This window comes from Sabethes cyaneus, chromosome 3, assembly GCF_943734655.1.
Source record: "Sabethes cyaneus chromosome 3, idSabCyanKW18_F2, whole genome shotgun sequence".
Lineage (NCBI taxonomy): Eukaryota > Metazoa > Arthropoda > Insecta > Diptera > Culicidae > Sabethes > Sabethes cyaneus.
This window is the reverse complement of record NC_071355.1, coordinates 187,914,140-187,930,691: the sequence shown is the minus strand read 5'-3', so window position 1 is coordinate 187,930,691 and position 16,552 is coordinate 187,914,140. Positions and strand designations below refer to the sequence as shown.

Below are 16,552 nucleotides of genomic sequence, written 5' to 3'. Positions count from 1 at the left end.
CGTGAGATTAAAAGGCTTATTATCAGCGGAAGTCGGGCCTAATACGGACTCCACAAACACTACCGGTCGAACAAGCTGGGTCCCCGTACAAAGTGCAGATTGTACAAAATGCTAATTATACCGGTTGTCGTCTATGGGCATGAAACGTGGACATTGCTGGAAGAGGAGCTACAAGCACTCGGAGTTTTCGAATGGCGGGTGCTAAGAAGCATCTATGACGGCGTGCAAGAGGTCTATGCAGCGCCGTAGCGTGCGGTTGGTTAGACTGGCCCCCGCCAGGGTCGCTGGCTCGTGAGGGCGCCGAAAAGAGCATGAATTTCATGCATTGTTCGGACTACTCCCTTTTAGCAATAAACTTTTTCACAGCAACGTTTTCGTTACCAACGGCTTGAAACTATTTATTAATTTGCATTAGTTTTATATCTTTAAATTCATTTTAATTTACTTACATTTATAGTTTTATGCTAATTTTTTTTATCTTCTCTTTTCAGGTTATCTTCGCGGGTTCGACAAAATCTAATAACGTATTTAGTAAATGAATGGTTTCACGAAGTAAAACTATTTTCCTCACCTGGTGTAGCTATAATTATCCGAAAAATTCTTTCCAGCTATCCACCAAAACGGCACTTCTATTTTCAACTATATAATTTCTTCTATTCAATTTATTCACTCTCCTTTGAAAATCTTCTCTTTAGCTTCTTTACAAATCTTTATACCTTTACAAATCTTTCCTAACTAAATCTTTCTTCTTTCTGCTTTTATTTGTTTACTTTTCGGTTTTGACATCTATGCTGTGACACTGTTCACACTGCTGCAGCGGTATGTTGGTCGAGGTGCCTGTCATCGTCACTTAGCGGTGCGCACATGCATTAAAAACGGCTTAATTTCGAATGGCGATGAAAAAAACTAAGAAAGATACTTAATGCAATGGATCAAATTTTCCTGAAACCTAAGTTTATTAGGCATTCTGCAAAAATACTTTGCTGCTGGGCGGACTTAAGGAAGTTGGTTGTACTCTTAGTGCCAACTTGCGGCAGGTCCATACTGTATATTTTCCCGCTCACCGCAAGCCCCGTAGGATAGAATAGAGGATTAGACATTCCCTTCTTGCTGATTGTCAGCCACAGGAGGGCCTTCTTCGGTAACTTGGTAAACTACCCGTGACGCATGAGGGAACGATGAGTCCACTTTGCCATTCTCAGTTTTCCTCTTAAGCTTCGGCTGCAGCACTTTTCGGTCGGAATTCACCGTTGGACAACCGGAACCAGGTTTCCGTGAAACGCTCTTGCCTTTCTCCAGAAGGGAGAGGATGTTGTAAATATTGAATCAGTAATATTCGGCGGACACGAAGTGCCTTACGATATCCAGCATTTTCGTTCCGAGCTGCAGTTGGCAGTACGATTAAAGCATCGAGCGTAGTTGGTTGATAATTTTCGCCATTAAAGAGGCAAATTAACTAATAAAGCTGCCAATTGTTTTCTGTACACAGCATGTGGACTCATTGCCAGGTGGGAGTGTAATCGCACGATAAATCGCTAAAAACAGTTCATTTTTTAAATGCATACGTTAAGTATAGCACTGTACTAGATAAAGAACGCTTTACGAATGATACACGATTGTACAACTTGAAAAAAAACGATAAATTTGGAAACAACACTGTTTTAGGATATGCAAAGGCGCCAAACTGTGTCTTCGCCAAGGGAGCCACAATGTCACGCTAAGGCTCTGGGTATGTATTCAGAAAGTGGGTAAAGCTGGACGGATATGTTGGGTAGGACATCTATCCTGCTGAAGTGGTTTTCGCATTGAATCCGGTAGGAACAAGAAGAAGAGAGGCACAGCGATTGAAGTGGCAAGACCAGGTGGAGCGAGATCTGGCAAGCACTGGGTGTCCGCGAAACTGGAGATCAGCTGCCATGGATCGAATTAAATGGAGGAATTATGTTACGCAACGCATGTACGTAATTATATTCTCCAAGTACCATGCACCTCCACAAAAAATAGGAAATTTATATTTTCAAGATTTTTCTGTTGAGCAACACATATTTTCAGCAGGTTTCTAAATTCAGCCTTTTTGCCTCTTCTTTCGTCAATAAAAATACTTTGCCGACATACAATTTTAATATGTTATAACTAATTTCTCAGTACTGTAAGCAATCTACTATTTTTTATTCAAAGAACGTCAAAACCACCTGTTCTTTCACTAGAACTAGGCCATAGGCCGAAAAAATAGATGCCATGCCCAAGCAACACAGCTTGTTATAGAATAGTATAACATTACATACATCAGAACTTCTCTATTACCAGAAAAGCGCAAAAAATTGAAGTCTAATGAAACAACAATTGAAAGAAGTATGTATCAGGTTATTTCATACCATTTTAAAACGTTATGATAGCATAAGCAACAACTTGTTCTTCCAGTAGTTTAAATTTAGTAATGGAGACATAATAAAAACTTCGTGTTAACATGTTGACAAAAACAAACATTATTCATTTGATATGAGCTGTCAAATAAATTCATGTTATCACAAAACATCTCAAAACCTTAATAATAACGACATATGTTTTCAAAGTACGTTTATAGTACTCTTAAACGACTACTTTCCATGAAGTTTATTTTCTAACTTGTTTTGTGTGTTACTTGGGTGGCTTAATGGGCTGAAAATACCCTCCCGTGCCCTATTGGATATTACTAAACTTGATTAGTGGTACAACGCAGATGAACCACTTGAAGAGTATTCAAAAATAGTTTTGCTAAGCACAAAACACATATCGAAACAGTGATTGTAAGTTAAATTTTTATTGCTTAGGAAGCCTGGAAAAATATTTAAATCCTCATTAAATCACATTTGCTTCTTGCTCAACCTATTCCGCCGGAAACGTACTCCGGTAGCCGTTCGCGGGGGACTGATTCCCTAAGACATTCATCGCCGAAACGGAAACTCTTTTTTCGTGCCTAAGAAAATGATTTGAATTCGCCTTGGATCATTATTTTTTTCTACTTGCTGGCTTCAGGCGGAATTTCCACAACGGAAGTCGGATAGTGGATGGTTTATTTTGCTCTGCGTGTGGTTGGTAGTAAAGGCAAAGCAACCGCAGCATCACCGGTGGCGGTGGCGGTGGTGGTAGACTCTAAACGACGAAATAAATTCATAACGAAACGGAGAAAAAGTTTATCGCTAAATTACAGTGCTTTATTACGCCCCGAATCGAAGAACGCAAGTACAAATAGACCGAAGGAAGGACTTTTTGTACATAACGTTCATACCTCCCACTGGCACTGTTACGGTGCACGTAAGTATACAATTCTCTTGTATAAAGTGGGAATAAATTTGCTGGCAGGAAAATTTCAACCGGTGCCAGATGCGCAGCGGTTGATTGTTTTGATTTATAAACTGCTCCGGGCGGTAGATTATTGGATTGATTTCGCAGCAATCTGTTAATCATGAAACTAATAGTTGCCAGCCTCGATTGGCATTACAGCCGGAGCTGGGGGATTAAAGTTTTCAATGTGGATTTATTTCAATCCCGGCATGTAGTCAAAGCTTTTCGGTTTTTGGATTACGGGATTGTAAACAGTATAATTAATTTTCTCAAATTGCTTTAGTGAAAATTTAGCGTTTCCGCTGAAAAATCTCTCAAAAAAAGTGCACCGAACCCGGCTGGCATTGTTCTGACATTCATACGAAGGCATAATTAAACCGGTCTTAAATTGAAAGGAAAACCCAGGTCCTCGCTGTTACAGTTCGTTAGTGGAGCACCAAACCAAACCACAGCGTGGAACCACATGAAGGCGATTTATGTAGCGTGTAAATTCCACTTTGACCATTATCACTTCCCTCATAGTTGGGCGCTTTCCCGTTCCAAACAGTCACACATGCATTTTTCACATAATTCCCCAACACAATACGGGGTCATACCGGGACCGAAGAACGAGAATGAGACATCATCCTAAAAAGGGATTGTAGTTAGTAGTGACATGAAACTTTCAACCTCTCGTCTCTTCTTCTGTGTATATGTAGGATTCGATATGCGACCAACCAGTTTGAACTCGGAAAATGTGTTGCTAAAACGATGTATGGTTTTTGGTTGATGGAACAAGAATGTGCGGAACATTTTGTTGAATATGTAATGCAAATAAGCACATAAAATATGAATGGAACTTTGAGCTGGTGAATATTCTGATTCAGACGGTGAAGACTAGAACTAAGTAGAAACAATCTCCGGCAGCATAGATGTAGCTATGTATACATACGCTAGGCAAAGTCGGATTGACCCCGTTTGCTGCCGACAAACTTCCTCAAGATGCTGCGGCTGGCTAGGAGGAAGATGGAAAGGAAAAAATGCGGAACAACTCACTCACTCTTCATAATAGAAGCGCAAGTACTTTTGCTGTAATTTCAGTTCCAAAGTCTCCTGCCCTCGATTGCACTAGGATCACATAACAACAGTAGTAGTACGTAAACCACCGAAGGAATTCGAAACTTGTGGGATGGAGGGACGGAGAGATGCGGAAAACGTCGCAATGAAAGGCGTGTTTTAATTCAAGTGGGAAATGGGTGACTTTTCTCCATCCGCTCGTTTTACTTTGCATTAAGGGGAGATGATTGCTTTGAAGAAAAGCGTGATTGTATTATTCTTTAACATTTTGACTGTTTGCGACGAAGTAAATATTTTAGGCTCCCCTGGTAAAGGTCAATCATTCTCGACATATTGCTTAAGCATCCTAAAATATTTAATCTCACAGGTGTATTATATATTATATATATTTTATTTACATTTTATACGTACGGTGGACAAGGTTTATCAATTTAAGATACAGTTTTTAAACAAAATTTTATGGCAATCGATTTTATAATCAAAAAGTACACAGTAAACTTGGCAAAGCGCAGTTTTTGGTAAAACTTCAGATATTTCAACTCTGATTTTATAATGTCTGATATTATTCCCTCTAGCAGCTGACAACATCCGATGGTGATACCAAAACAAATATAGCCACACGGATCAGGAAAGTCTGCAGGGCTGCGTAACATCTGCCACTCAAACCAGGCCACTTTATATGCCAGATCCCTAATTTTCAACTTAAACGTAAATTCGTATTGCTGTACGCCTGCGAAACGCGAAGCGGTTCAGCGGAGACAACGCAAAAATTGCAGGTATTTATTAATCGCTACCTGACATTTATCATTCGTGTTTGGTGGCCTGACCAAACTGAATATTCAACGAGGAACTTCAGTGTCGATGTTATTGCTGCCGATAGCAACAGAAATTTGAAAACGAGGCGGAAGAAGTACAATTTGTGTTTAAAAATAACCCAACCTACCTTTGCTGGTTGAGTTTAAAATACGTCGCGCGCCTAATAAGGGGGTTGTAGAGTTTCCTTTTTATCCAGTTGAGTATGGTTCAAAGGTTCACCAATAAGAGTTGGGCTCGAATCTGGCTGTATTTGGCTCTTGTTTGCTTGGTTCGATCTGCGGATCCCCCAGTTTGGGTAAAGAGGCACATTATACAAACTTAATAAGCGTTGCCTTAATGACCCTTCTTTACCTAATTTTCCCACGAATGCGCCAGTTGAGAATGAAAGGTCGGTTCTTATACATAATAATCTTTAATGTGCACAGTCCTCACCTCAAAAGTCGGCAACGAGCAATTCTACGCGCAGTTGGAGCGTTAATACTACCGCTGCCCAAAACATGATATCAACATGATGATATCATCCCAAGTAACCTTGCTGGTTTTATTACATACTTTTGACGGTTCTGGCGACCAAAATTTGTCATGAAAACCACAATAAGATCTCAATAAAACTTAAATTGTTACTTGGGAGGAATACCGGCCGGCGATTGGAGTCTTCAGCGTACACCTGCGGACCTACGAAAGGGCCTTAAACTTATCGACCTTGTAGTATCTTCTGCCTCGCGCATGGACTCTTACTTCAGTACACCTGGATATCACCAAATCAGACCAAAACACTGATCGACCACGGCACACGGCTTCTCTAAGAATTTTAAGAAAATTACCCATTGGGTATTTTCTCTTGAAAATTTGGATAGAAGCAGTTTAGAGTGTATTGTTTAGACTGTATTTTTATCGTTGTCAGTTTTTCGAAAATTGGAAAAAATGGCGTTACCCGAAAAGCAACGTCGCGAATTGATTTTCGCAAACACCTACAAAATCTTCAAATCTCTCATTGGAAAACCACTCGGAATCGTGCAGTCAACGGTCAGCCGTGTGATTAAACGTTACTGCGAAACTCTGAAAACAACGCCCAGCACAATTTTGATGTTTCAGTGGAAGTTCGGAAGCAAAAGCTTTCAAAGTTTACCAAAACTTACATAATTTGGCAAGCGATCTGCTCATGTGGCAAACAGAGTGCGCCATTCATGACTATCGGAACCGTAAATGGGTAGATCTACCTCAAGGCCTGTCTACCTATCTACATAAATGTCTGCTTCCTCTGATGAAGCAACACGAGGGGCCCTACGATCGTTTGGGTTTTTGAAGAAGAACCTGCAGCCAGATGTTGTACAGAATCTTATGAATGGAGTAAAGTGTAAGGTGCGAGCATACGGTTATGGCATCGAAATTTTCTACAGAGTTTTTTCCGTGGTACACCACGTTACATGTGTTACGTTACATGTGGGACACCCTTTATTTGGTACCGACGCTAGCCTCGGTTAAATCTCGCGCGGCTGAAGCAACGACGACTCGAAGCAGCGTTGCCGGAAGAGTACGAGTTGGACGAAGACCCTCAGCCATTAGCAGTGTAACAGAGAGCATAAGCGGCCGCGTGATATAAAATCAGCGGAACGATTCGTATGATTATGGATGTAGGAGGGTGATAGGTGACGAGAATGCTGCGCAGGCGATGAGTTTTTCAGAAAAAATATCAAACAAACGTTCAAAGTTTCCTCTGGTTACAAAAATATTACCCCTTCAATTTGAGCAACATCGGATCAATTGGGACTTTTTTCATGTACACTCAAGTCTTTTTTTACACGGTTTATTTTTATAATTTTTGAATTAACTCGATTTTTTTATGACGATTTTTGATTTAACACGGTTTATGTTATGACGATTTTTGAATTAACGCGGTTTTTCACGTATCCGAAAGAATAATCAACAAATTTTCAATAGTTTCGATATATGTGGTTGTGCAGCATATGCGCATTAAATTTTATCGTGCATATTAGGTGGCTAGGATCAACGCGCCATCAAAATGTTTAAAATCCGGTTATTCAGACAAAATAAATATACTCGATCATTCTAGTCATTCTAGAAATCATTCTAGTGACCCTATTTTGAAATGACAGAAAATATTACATGAGTCGGATAGCATTTTTTCTCAGTTTTCTAATGGAGAGCTTGAAATTAAAATCGGTTGGTGCGCTCATGATGAAAAACTTAATTTTCTTACAAAATCCAACATCCATCCAACCGTGTCGTTATGTGAATCAGTTTGAAACTGTTGGGCCGCTTGGTGAACGAGGGGTTCACTATTTCGAGATATTACGAGTGTAGTTTTCTCTTTTTAACCATTTTCAATCAATCAAGCACAAAAGTTCTAATATTTGAAGTCCTCATGTGGCCCCGTTTGAACGAGAATTACTATAAACGAATATCGAATATCCAATTTTAGGACGATTGGAGCGATCTTCTTGGAAAATTCTTCATTATTTTTCTCGTTACTTTTTCATTGTTGTTTTGTTAGTTCTTGGTGAAGGGCTGGCTTATGTGTAACATAAACCCCATATAGTAGTGCTTTGCCTCTTATTCAGCAACTCCTATCCCTACCTCTTCGTGGTACCAGCCGGAATACGAGCAACCTTAGCGGAGATTGGGTAACCAACCCCGGTGGAAACTAAGGGCGTATAGCGACAAATAAAGAGGCACCCATTCGAGGTCGTTTGTGTTCATAATGAAAAGTGTAAGCTCGTTGCTCCAAATTGTAAAGGAAACTTGATCGAAATAAAAATGTAAAAAAAGATCAGACCGCATTCGTTCTGCTGTATAATCGGAGGTATGACTGAGCGAACTGCTAATTGTGTTATACAAAGCGTTCGTATTCCACCAGTAAACGGACAGTGTAAATTTGAATGCGCGATGGTGTGACTGCGGTGGTTGTTTCGGCACTACTCCTAAGATGGCAGCCCCATCACGATACTTGGTAGCGTGGCCTTAGGAAACCTGCTCAAACCAAAGTAACAGGCCAATCATTTGGCACTGACAAAGGCGACGAAATAAGATTATGGAATAAATGCTTAGTACCGGGAACTGTAACAGATCGCCGAATTGTGTAGGTGGTAAAAGAGTATTTAGAACTTAGAACCCCGAAAGTTCGGCCTCGTGGCACTACAGGAGACCCTTTTGTAAAGGCGAGAAGGTGCCGAGGATCCTTGGCTGCATGGCCCAATTCAACCAGAGCGATGATGGAGTGACTAACGAGCTTTGAAGGGGTTTTGTAGAGACGGGCAGAATGCAGGATCGCGTGAGAGATTGGAAGGCGATCAATGAGAAGATGTGTATGTTGATATTGGAAGACTGTTTCTTCAATTGTATCATCGAAAACGCACTGTCCACATGGAAAGGTAAACCCGATGACGAGAAGGAAGGATTCTATGCACAACTGGAAGCATCGTAGCTGTTCGCCATGGGACATCAAGATTCTCATCGGAGATATGATCGCCTTGATCGGCAGCAATATATAGACCGGTGATAGGGTCTTATGGCCTGCACACCGACACGAACGATAACGGTCAGCGAAGCACCAGCTTTGCAGCTTCCCGAGGTCTGGTGATCAGAAGCACTTAATTTCCTCGCAAAGATATCCACAAACCCACCTGAAAATCACCTCATCAACGAACACTGAACCAAATCGACCATATTGTCATCGCTGGTCGGTTTTTCTCAAACAGCACCAACATACGCTCTCTACGGAATACGGATATCGACTCGGATCATTACCTAGTAGCGTTCAAAACCATCGACGGTATATACCTCGTAACGCAGCCGCCGGTTATGCATTCGACAATTAGGGAACTCGCGTGTTGCCGAGAAGTATTTTCTTCTGTGAAGTTAGGTACTGCGACTCTCGAAGACAACCGTGGTGCTGGATGCAGAAACCTCCCATGCATAGGGAATGCCAACACGTATTTACTTACTTTACCAGCCGAGAGCCGTGGTGGCTCTTGCCGTATCAAGAATTCTTCGCCATTGTACTTGGTCCTGGACTCCTCGTCGTCAATTCGTAGCGCGCTCGACACACGGAAGTCGACTTCAACCTGGTCGATCCAGCTAGTACGTTGGGTCCCTCTACTCTTGGTGCCGGTAGGGTTCTTGAAGTGAACAGAATTCACTGCACAATCGTCCAATATCCGTCCGGCCTACCGTAGTCTCCCGACTTCCGCCAGGTTTACGACTCACCACTCTCCAAGTAGTGCCTGCAACTCGTAACCTTGTGATTCACACGCCTACGCCACTCTCCGCTATCCGTTTCCCTCCGTTATCCGTTTCCCTCCGCCAAAAATAGTCCGCAAAACCTTTCGTTCAAATACGGCAAGTGTACCTATGTCTCCCGTAAGCAAAGTTACAGTCTCAAGTCCGTAGAGGACTACCGGTCTGATTAGCGTTTCGTACATCGTCAGCTTTGTGCCGGCATATGATCCGTGATCGAAGCGTCTTTGTGGAGGGAAAAGTAGGTTCGATTTGCAGCTTAATTGCGTTGTCACTCGTATTATTGTCGGCGGTGACCAGAGATCCCAAATATACGAACTTATCAACCACTTCCAGTTCATCGCCGTCAATAGTCACTGTCTGTGGGAGGTAAACGTTGCTTTCTCTAGAGCTACTTCCTACTATATATTTGATTTTCGACCCATTGATTTGTAACCCTATCCTCTTATCCTCCGTTTTTAGTCTGGCGTAGATTGCCTCCGCCGTTCCAAGGTTTTTAGTAATGATGTCGAGGTCGTCTGCGAAAGCTAGGTTGGCTACTCTAGCTATAGATCGTTTCTTTCGTTTCGATGCCCGCTCGCCGGATCACACCTTCGATAGTGATATTGAATAACATACAGGACAGTCCACCCTCTTGCCGCTAACCTCTGCGCGATTCAAAAGGACTCGAGAGTGTCCCCGAAATGCGCACGTAGCACATCACTCGCTCCAGGGTAGCTTTCATCAGCCGCGTCAGTCGCATTTCCAGAAAACCCAATGAAAACAAGTAATGGGAAGGCAAAAAAGAGTTTGGAAACGCTATCTAAGCAATGCCACATGGGAAAATTTGGCTTAGTATCGACGAGCGCGGAATGAGTTGACTACGACCTTGACGAGGAAAAAGCGCCAAAAGGAGGTCAGAAATCGTGAAGAGCTAGAACAACTATTCCGGGCAAGTGAGACACTCAAGTTCTATGAGAAAGTGAATCAATCACATAAAGGATACACACCGAAGCCTGCTGGACTACAACTCGCAGTTAGTGATGTCCGAAATTTTCAATTGTTCGATTACCGATGAATCGGTGAGCGTTGTCTGCACTAATCGATTAATTCAACTATTCGTGTCAGTGGTGTTCGATTAAAAATATTCGAATATTTCTTTGATTAATTCGATTAATCGAACGATTTTGAACGATTAACGAGCATTATTCGGGCATTATTCGTACTCATTGAACTATTCGATTAATGCAACTACTCGTGCTGGCAGTATTCGATTAAAAATTATTCGAATGTTCCATGTGTTATTTGATTAGTTGAATTAATCGAACGATTAACGGACATCACTACTCGCAGTAGTTCTTCGATGGGCATGTCAATGGCGGATGCGGAACGGATTTTCACCTAAGAGTGCCTGCCAACGAAAAAAGCTTGTCATCTGACCTCGGTCAGCTAAAACAAAATAGAGCCGCCGGAAAGGACCAATTCCCGACAGAACTCTAAAAAAATGGCACAGAACTACTAACAACGGCACTTTACTGGATAATTTCTATGGGTTGGAAGTGGTGATGGTTTGTCTCATCTAACCAAAGAGTGATCGGCTCGAGTGTTATAATTACCGCAGCATACGAGGTGCTCTTCCAAATGTTGTTACATCATCTAACCCTATCAAATAGCAAGAGAATTTGTAGGACTTTATCTAGCGGGATTTAGGCGGTCTCGTGCTACTACGGATCAAACTTTTACATCGGCTGTACAACGTGCCCACGCGTTATATATTCGTGGACTTCAAGGCAACATACGGTACAGTCGAACGCGAACAGCTATGACAGATAATGCACGAAAACGGTTTTCTGGACAAACTGACGGGGCTGATCAAAGCTACTCTGGAGCGAGTGATGTGCTACGTGCGTGTCTTCGGGGCACTCTCGAGTCCTTTCGAATCGCACAGGGGGTTGCGGCAAGAGGATCATAGGATCCTGTATCGCATTCAACATCACTATAGAAGGTGTGATGCGGGCATCGAAACGAGAGGAACGATTTTAGCAAATGTAGCCAACTCCTAGTTTTCGCGGACGACCTCGTCATCATTACTAGAAACCTTGGGATGGGGGTGGCATTATACGCCAGACTATAAGCGGTGGCTAGGAGCATTGGGTTACATTGGGTGGTCGAATCGGCTGGAAGTCGAGTCTACTTTTCCCTCCGTAAAACGCTTTGATCTAGCAGTATGCCGCATTTAAACGAAAGGTTTTGTAAATTATTTTCGGCGGAGTACAAACGAACACTGCAGAGTGGTGAGTCGTATGAACTACGAACTGCGCTACTTGAAGAGATTCTCATCGTACACTTAGTGGGCCGGCCACGTCGCAAGGATGGTGGACGACTGTGCAGTGAAATCCGTTCTCTTCAAAACCCCACAGGCACCAGGAATAGAGGTGCCCAACGTACTAGATGGCTCGACCAGGTTGAAGCCGACTTGCATGTGTCGAGTAACTCAGGACCGTATACAGTAGAGATTCTGAAGAATTCTTGATACGGCAGGAGCCACCTCGGCTCTACGCTGCTAGAAGTAAGTACTTTCTTGTGTTCTTGACACGTTGAAAATTTTATTCAACTCGGCGAGACGTTTATCAGTTTCCCCTATTTTGGCCACATAGATCGTACGGTAGTCATGTCCTTCTCGTACTCTAACAATCGGCTGCATAGTCTTTCGGATAAAAGTTTGTAGGCTTTTTATTATTCCTTAAGGTGTACAATCGTAAGAAGAGAGTTCTAAGAAAAATAAGATTTATTTCAAATAATCAATCAAAACAACTGATTGAGCTTACTGTAACAGTCCACGTGATTATGTTTTTTTAACATTCCGTGCAAATATTCTGCCTTCGTTATCTAAATAAATGTAAATTGTTCGAGTTTTTGTTTCACTCTCAAGGAATGCGCAGTCAAAGGCTTGATTTTATAGCACAATCATTTTTTGCTGTGAACGATTTCAGCCCGGACTTGAAACGATTAATTCTGATGCTTCGTTCATTGCGTCTGACATATCTTTTACTCGATGCGCCCCTCCAATCGTGGGAAATTTCCATTCCGAGCATATTGTCTGATAAGGATTGGCCCAGTGCGAGAAATGGAGTGGCACATGCAAGGAAAGATGTAATGTCAGATATTCAACTCCATTACTGTGTAGCAAAACTTTCCCCCGTCCGTACCAGACCAGCATACAATTTAGTGCTCGTCCGTCGTCGTCGTCGTCGTCGCCACCGGCAAAAGCGGCAAAAACGGTCCGCAAAAGACAGCCCTCGCAGAGTGGAACTAATAAGCCCCTAATGTCTGTCGGTCGTCGTCGTCGTCGTCGGCATCCTCGTCGTCCTCGCCGTTGTTGTCGGTGTAGGCGCTCGATTCGGGCAGGGGAAATTCCATCGTTGTTGGACCGAAATACGACTCCGTGGATGAGAAGCAAACAATCATGGGATGATAATTTAGAGAAAATTAAATTTGGCTATTATTTATTACGCATCCCGATCCCAGCCCCAAAAGGTCCTTTTGTTGGGACGAATGAGCGGTTATTCACCGGTGGGTTGCGTGAAAATGAAAGGCTTGACTGTTCCAATTTTCTACTAAAAATCATTCAATTCCATCCATAGCGGAGTGACTTTTACAGCCGGCAGCGGGGCCGCCCGCACCAAGAAGAGTCAGCTTTTTTGGTCTTAGAACTAATTTGAATACAGATTTGATTTTGTCGGCTTTTGCTGTTTTGCTTTTTTTTTTGCTAGGCGTAGAAAAGATTTTCTTTATCTCGCAGCCTGATGCATTAGCCGATTGGAGAGCGAAGGATCTTTAGAAAATGAATTGACGCTGTCGGTTGCCATGAGGAGTTTTTCTAAACATTTACTTGCTGGTAGTACGCCGCATAATCTAAAATGGCTGTTTCAAGGAAGAGAACACAATGATTGTCGTTTGGTATATTGTAGCAGCCATGTTGGTTTGGCAGCTGAATTTGTATATCTTGTCCTGTACATAACAGAGCTGCCACATGAAACAAACTTCCAGCGTCGTCGTCGTGAAGACGTTTTGCCTGGAGATAGCTTTTGTCTAAAAGTCAATTATTTGGTGTACCACAAGAATGCTTTTAGCGACGGCCTATCACTGAAGATGGTTTTCATTAGTTTTGTACCGCGTCGTGCCTCAAGATGGAAAGCAGGAATTGATAGTGCACCACCGTCGTCTTAAATAAACTAATTGGTTGAAAGCTGAATAATATGATGCTAACAAATAATTACACTCTAAAAAATTTCAATTATTCATTGAAAATTTTCAGAACAATTTTTTAAATATTTAGGATTTGGTATTTGCAAATTAGACGACAGTATAAAATATGATTGAAACTTTATTACACTATGTGAGTTTCCAGATATATTAGAATCAATTTTGTTTGCCGACCGCACGGGAACTGACTAAAATCATTTTCCACTACCTACCTGACATTTGCCTTGGATGCACATGTCTAGACTTCCGGGACGACACCGGGTACCGTCCTGGACTCGGTTCGAGAGTTGCACTATGACGCTAGGCTCGTCGTCGCCAGCTACGGGCGGAAAGGACTCGCTGGCAGCCGCCGAATCCGGCATATCTTCCAGCAGATGCTGTGGTCGACCCCTGAAAGGAAGGAAGTATACATAGATGTTAGGAAAGGAAAACAAATGAATTTTTCACAACTAATTTTCGTTGGAACGAAATCAATACGAGCAGACTATGAATCGAAAAAGAAAAAAGCAAACTTTCTCTTTAACCAGCAACTTCACTGGCTCGTAGGCTTGGAATGAAAGAAATTTTATCTTCGCTGCTGAAACGAAACTTGGCGTTTTACGAGGGTCAAGACGAATTTGTTTCGCAGACATTTTGCTCGTAGCAGCACATAAACAAATATTATTTTCTGGAACATTTCTGTTTAGAGCAGCTGCGCTGATTGAGCAATTTGCCTTGTAGAATTAAAACTTTTTTCGTCGGAAAAAATTGATAAAAGAAAAAAGTTTAAAATCTATCCCTTGGCAATCGGCTGCTTTAGTTCTCTGTAAAACGTAAGTACACACTTAATCTCTCATCATCAATCTGAAATGTAAAATTTAATTGTAAAATCGAAAACACAAAATCGGAAATGGCGCAAGTTTGTATCCTACATTTTCTAACTTACAATCCAGGATGTGGCGACAAATCATTGTAATGATTCGAAAAGAAAAAAGCAAAGCTCCAACTCCTAAACACAACACAGCACAATCCACGTTTGCACAGCATAAAAGAAACAGGCGAGCAGCAAAAAGCGTTTTCCATCAGGGTCGTGAAAGGCTTTGCCGGAAATGAAGATGAACGAAGCTCGTCGATCGACCGCTACTACTCCCTGGTGCCTGATTCCGTGTAATGCAGTGCCGCTATTGCCAGGAAGATACATGGCGGGGCATTTGCCGAGAGCAAAGGTATTATATTCGGTATTAGGAGTTATGGGAGAACTGTTGAATTTCACTTTCTGCTCGTTTGAAACGGTACACAGCTTTGCAAAGAAAACCGTGCCGGGAAATTTCGAAGCTGCTCGTAGCGAGTCAGTCCAGTGAATTGGTTTTTATTTTTCGTTACTGAAAACCACCTTACAGCGGAGCAACTAGCAATTTGTAGAGAGCAATTTGTTTTTCGGGTAAAATTTTCCAACTGGAAAACGCGCAAACAAGTTACCTGCACGTCAGAGCACACGGCTCCGAGTAGTCGTAGTGTGGAGTCCACTTGAGCAGTGCACCATCGTAGGGCACATCATCGTACGCCGAGCACTGATGGGCACGAAAGTCCTGCTGCTCCGGGCATGGCTGTAATAAGACAAAAAGCATCTTCTATTAGGATACGCTCTCGTTGTGCGGACGCCGGGGAAGGTTCTGATTATGCAAAAGTGTAACGCTTTCAAGCCTACCTGCATGTTGCAGATTTTGTATCGCACCGCGTCTCCCTTGCAGCCGTGCGGTGCATGACAGCGTCGAAGCTGGTATGCTACACCACCGTCGCAAGATCGGGAACACGTTGACCATTCGGTCCACGATGACCAACCCTGAGCTTTCGCGCGTTTCTGAAAATAAACAGAGAACAAACACTTAGGTTAAAATGATGTTCACGGCTAGGTTGGTATTTAATTTATGCATTACAATACCACTTTGTAGTCCCTGTTGCAGGTTGGATTTAATTTTTCAATATTAATAAAAAAACTGTTCCAAAATGCAGCCCTTCGTAGAGTTCTCAAAGAAATGGAAAGAAGATCCAATCACTAGGATGAAATCATTGAGAACACTGTACAAAAATGTATGAGAGATATTCGTAAAAAAAACCTAACTCTAGTTTTTGGTTCAATTGATTTTAGAATGTGGATACCGCAAGCCATTTCTTTGAAATATAAATCTAGCTCATACCATTTGAGTTAGGGTATGTTGCTGCTTCGTCGTAATTGCCTATTCCCGTCCTATCCAACACAAATTATTAAAAATATCCGCATTTTTATGACACACAATGCAAAGCTAGTTATTCCCTGATATTTCAGTTTGTTGTCTATCATACGCGATCAATCAAAGTGAGCTGAGATCTATTTAAATGCTTTTTATCATTAAAGACGTCCTACCAGCCAAATTTCCTACGTTTTTTCGTGCGACGAAGAAGAAAATGTCGATTAATCGTTTTAATTTCCGTCATTCACTAATAAAAATAACTCACGCAAGGCATTGTCCTTATTCTACAGCCAGGAAAACTTGCCTGACCTGCAGAAATTTTGCAGAATAACATTTGTTATGCCTTCATACACAAATACATGCGCGTTAGCTTCGTAAACATTGTTGTGATTTTTAGTTCGGACGATGAAAAATTTTGATGGACGGATTTTAAAACGGTACGACGAATTTTTGAAATAAAGTCAGTTGCGTAATTTCAATAATATGCTTTAATAGTCGCTTTTCAGTGATTTCAAAGTTCACGGATCGGAAGGTAAGTGTGTTTTAGTCAAATCAGCACAAGAACTTTTGAAGTATTCATTAAATCCATCCAACAAATGCTGAAAATTAGAATGGCTTTACTTATTACGACGGGAATTAGAAAA

The 16,552-nt window shown here is 41.9% G+C and overlaps 1 protein-coding gene across 1 annotated transcript in view; it reads right to left on the bottom strand.

Annotated features, from left to right (window-relative positions):
• Positions 1-15,406, bottom strand: part of LOC128739170 (protein madd-4) — a 92,055-nt gene extending 76,649 nt beyond the window's left edge. The window contains exons 1-3 of the mRNA XM_053834599.1: positions 15,386-15,406; positions 15,157-15,284; positions 13,911-14,088 (exon numbers count right to left, since the gene is read on the bottom strand). Coding sequence (XP_053690574.1) covers positions 13,911-14,088; positions 15,157-15,284; positions 15,386-15,391 — 312 coding nt within the window. The 5' untranslated portion in view covers positions 15,392-15,406. The remainder of the gene's footprint in view (positions 1-13,910; positions 14,089-15,156; positions 15,285-15,385) is intronic.
• Between the last annotated feature and the right edge of the window lie 1,146 nt (positions 15,407-16,552).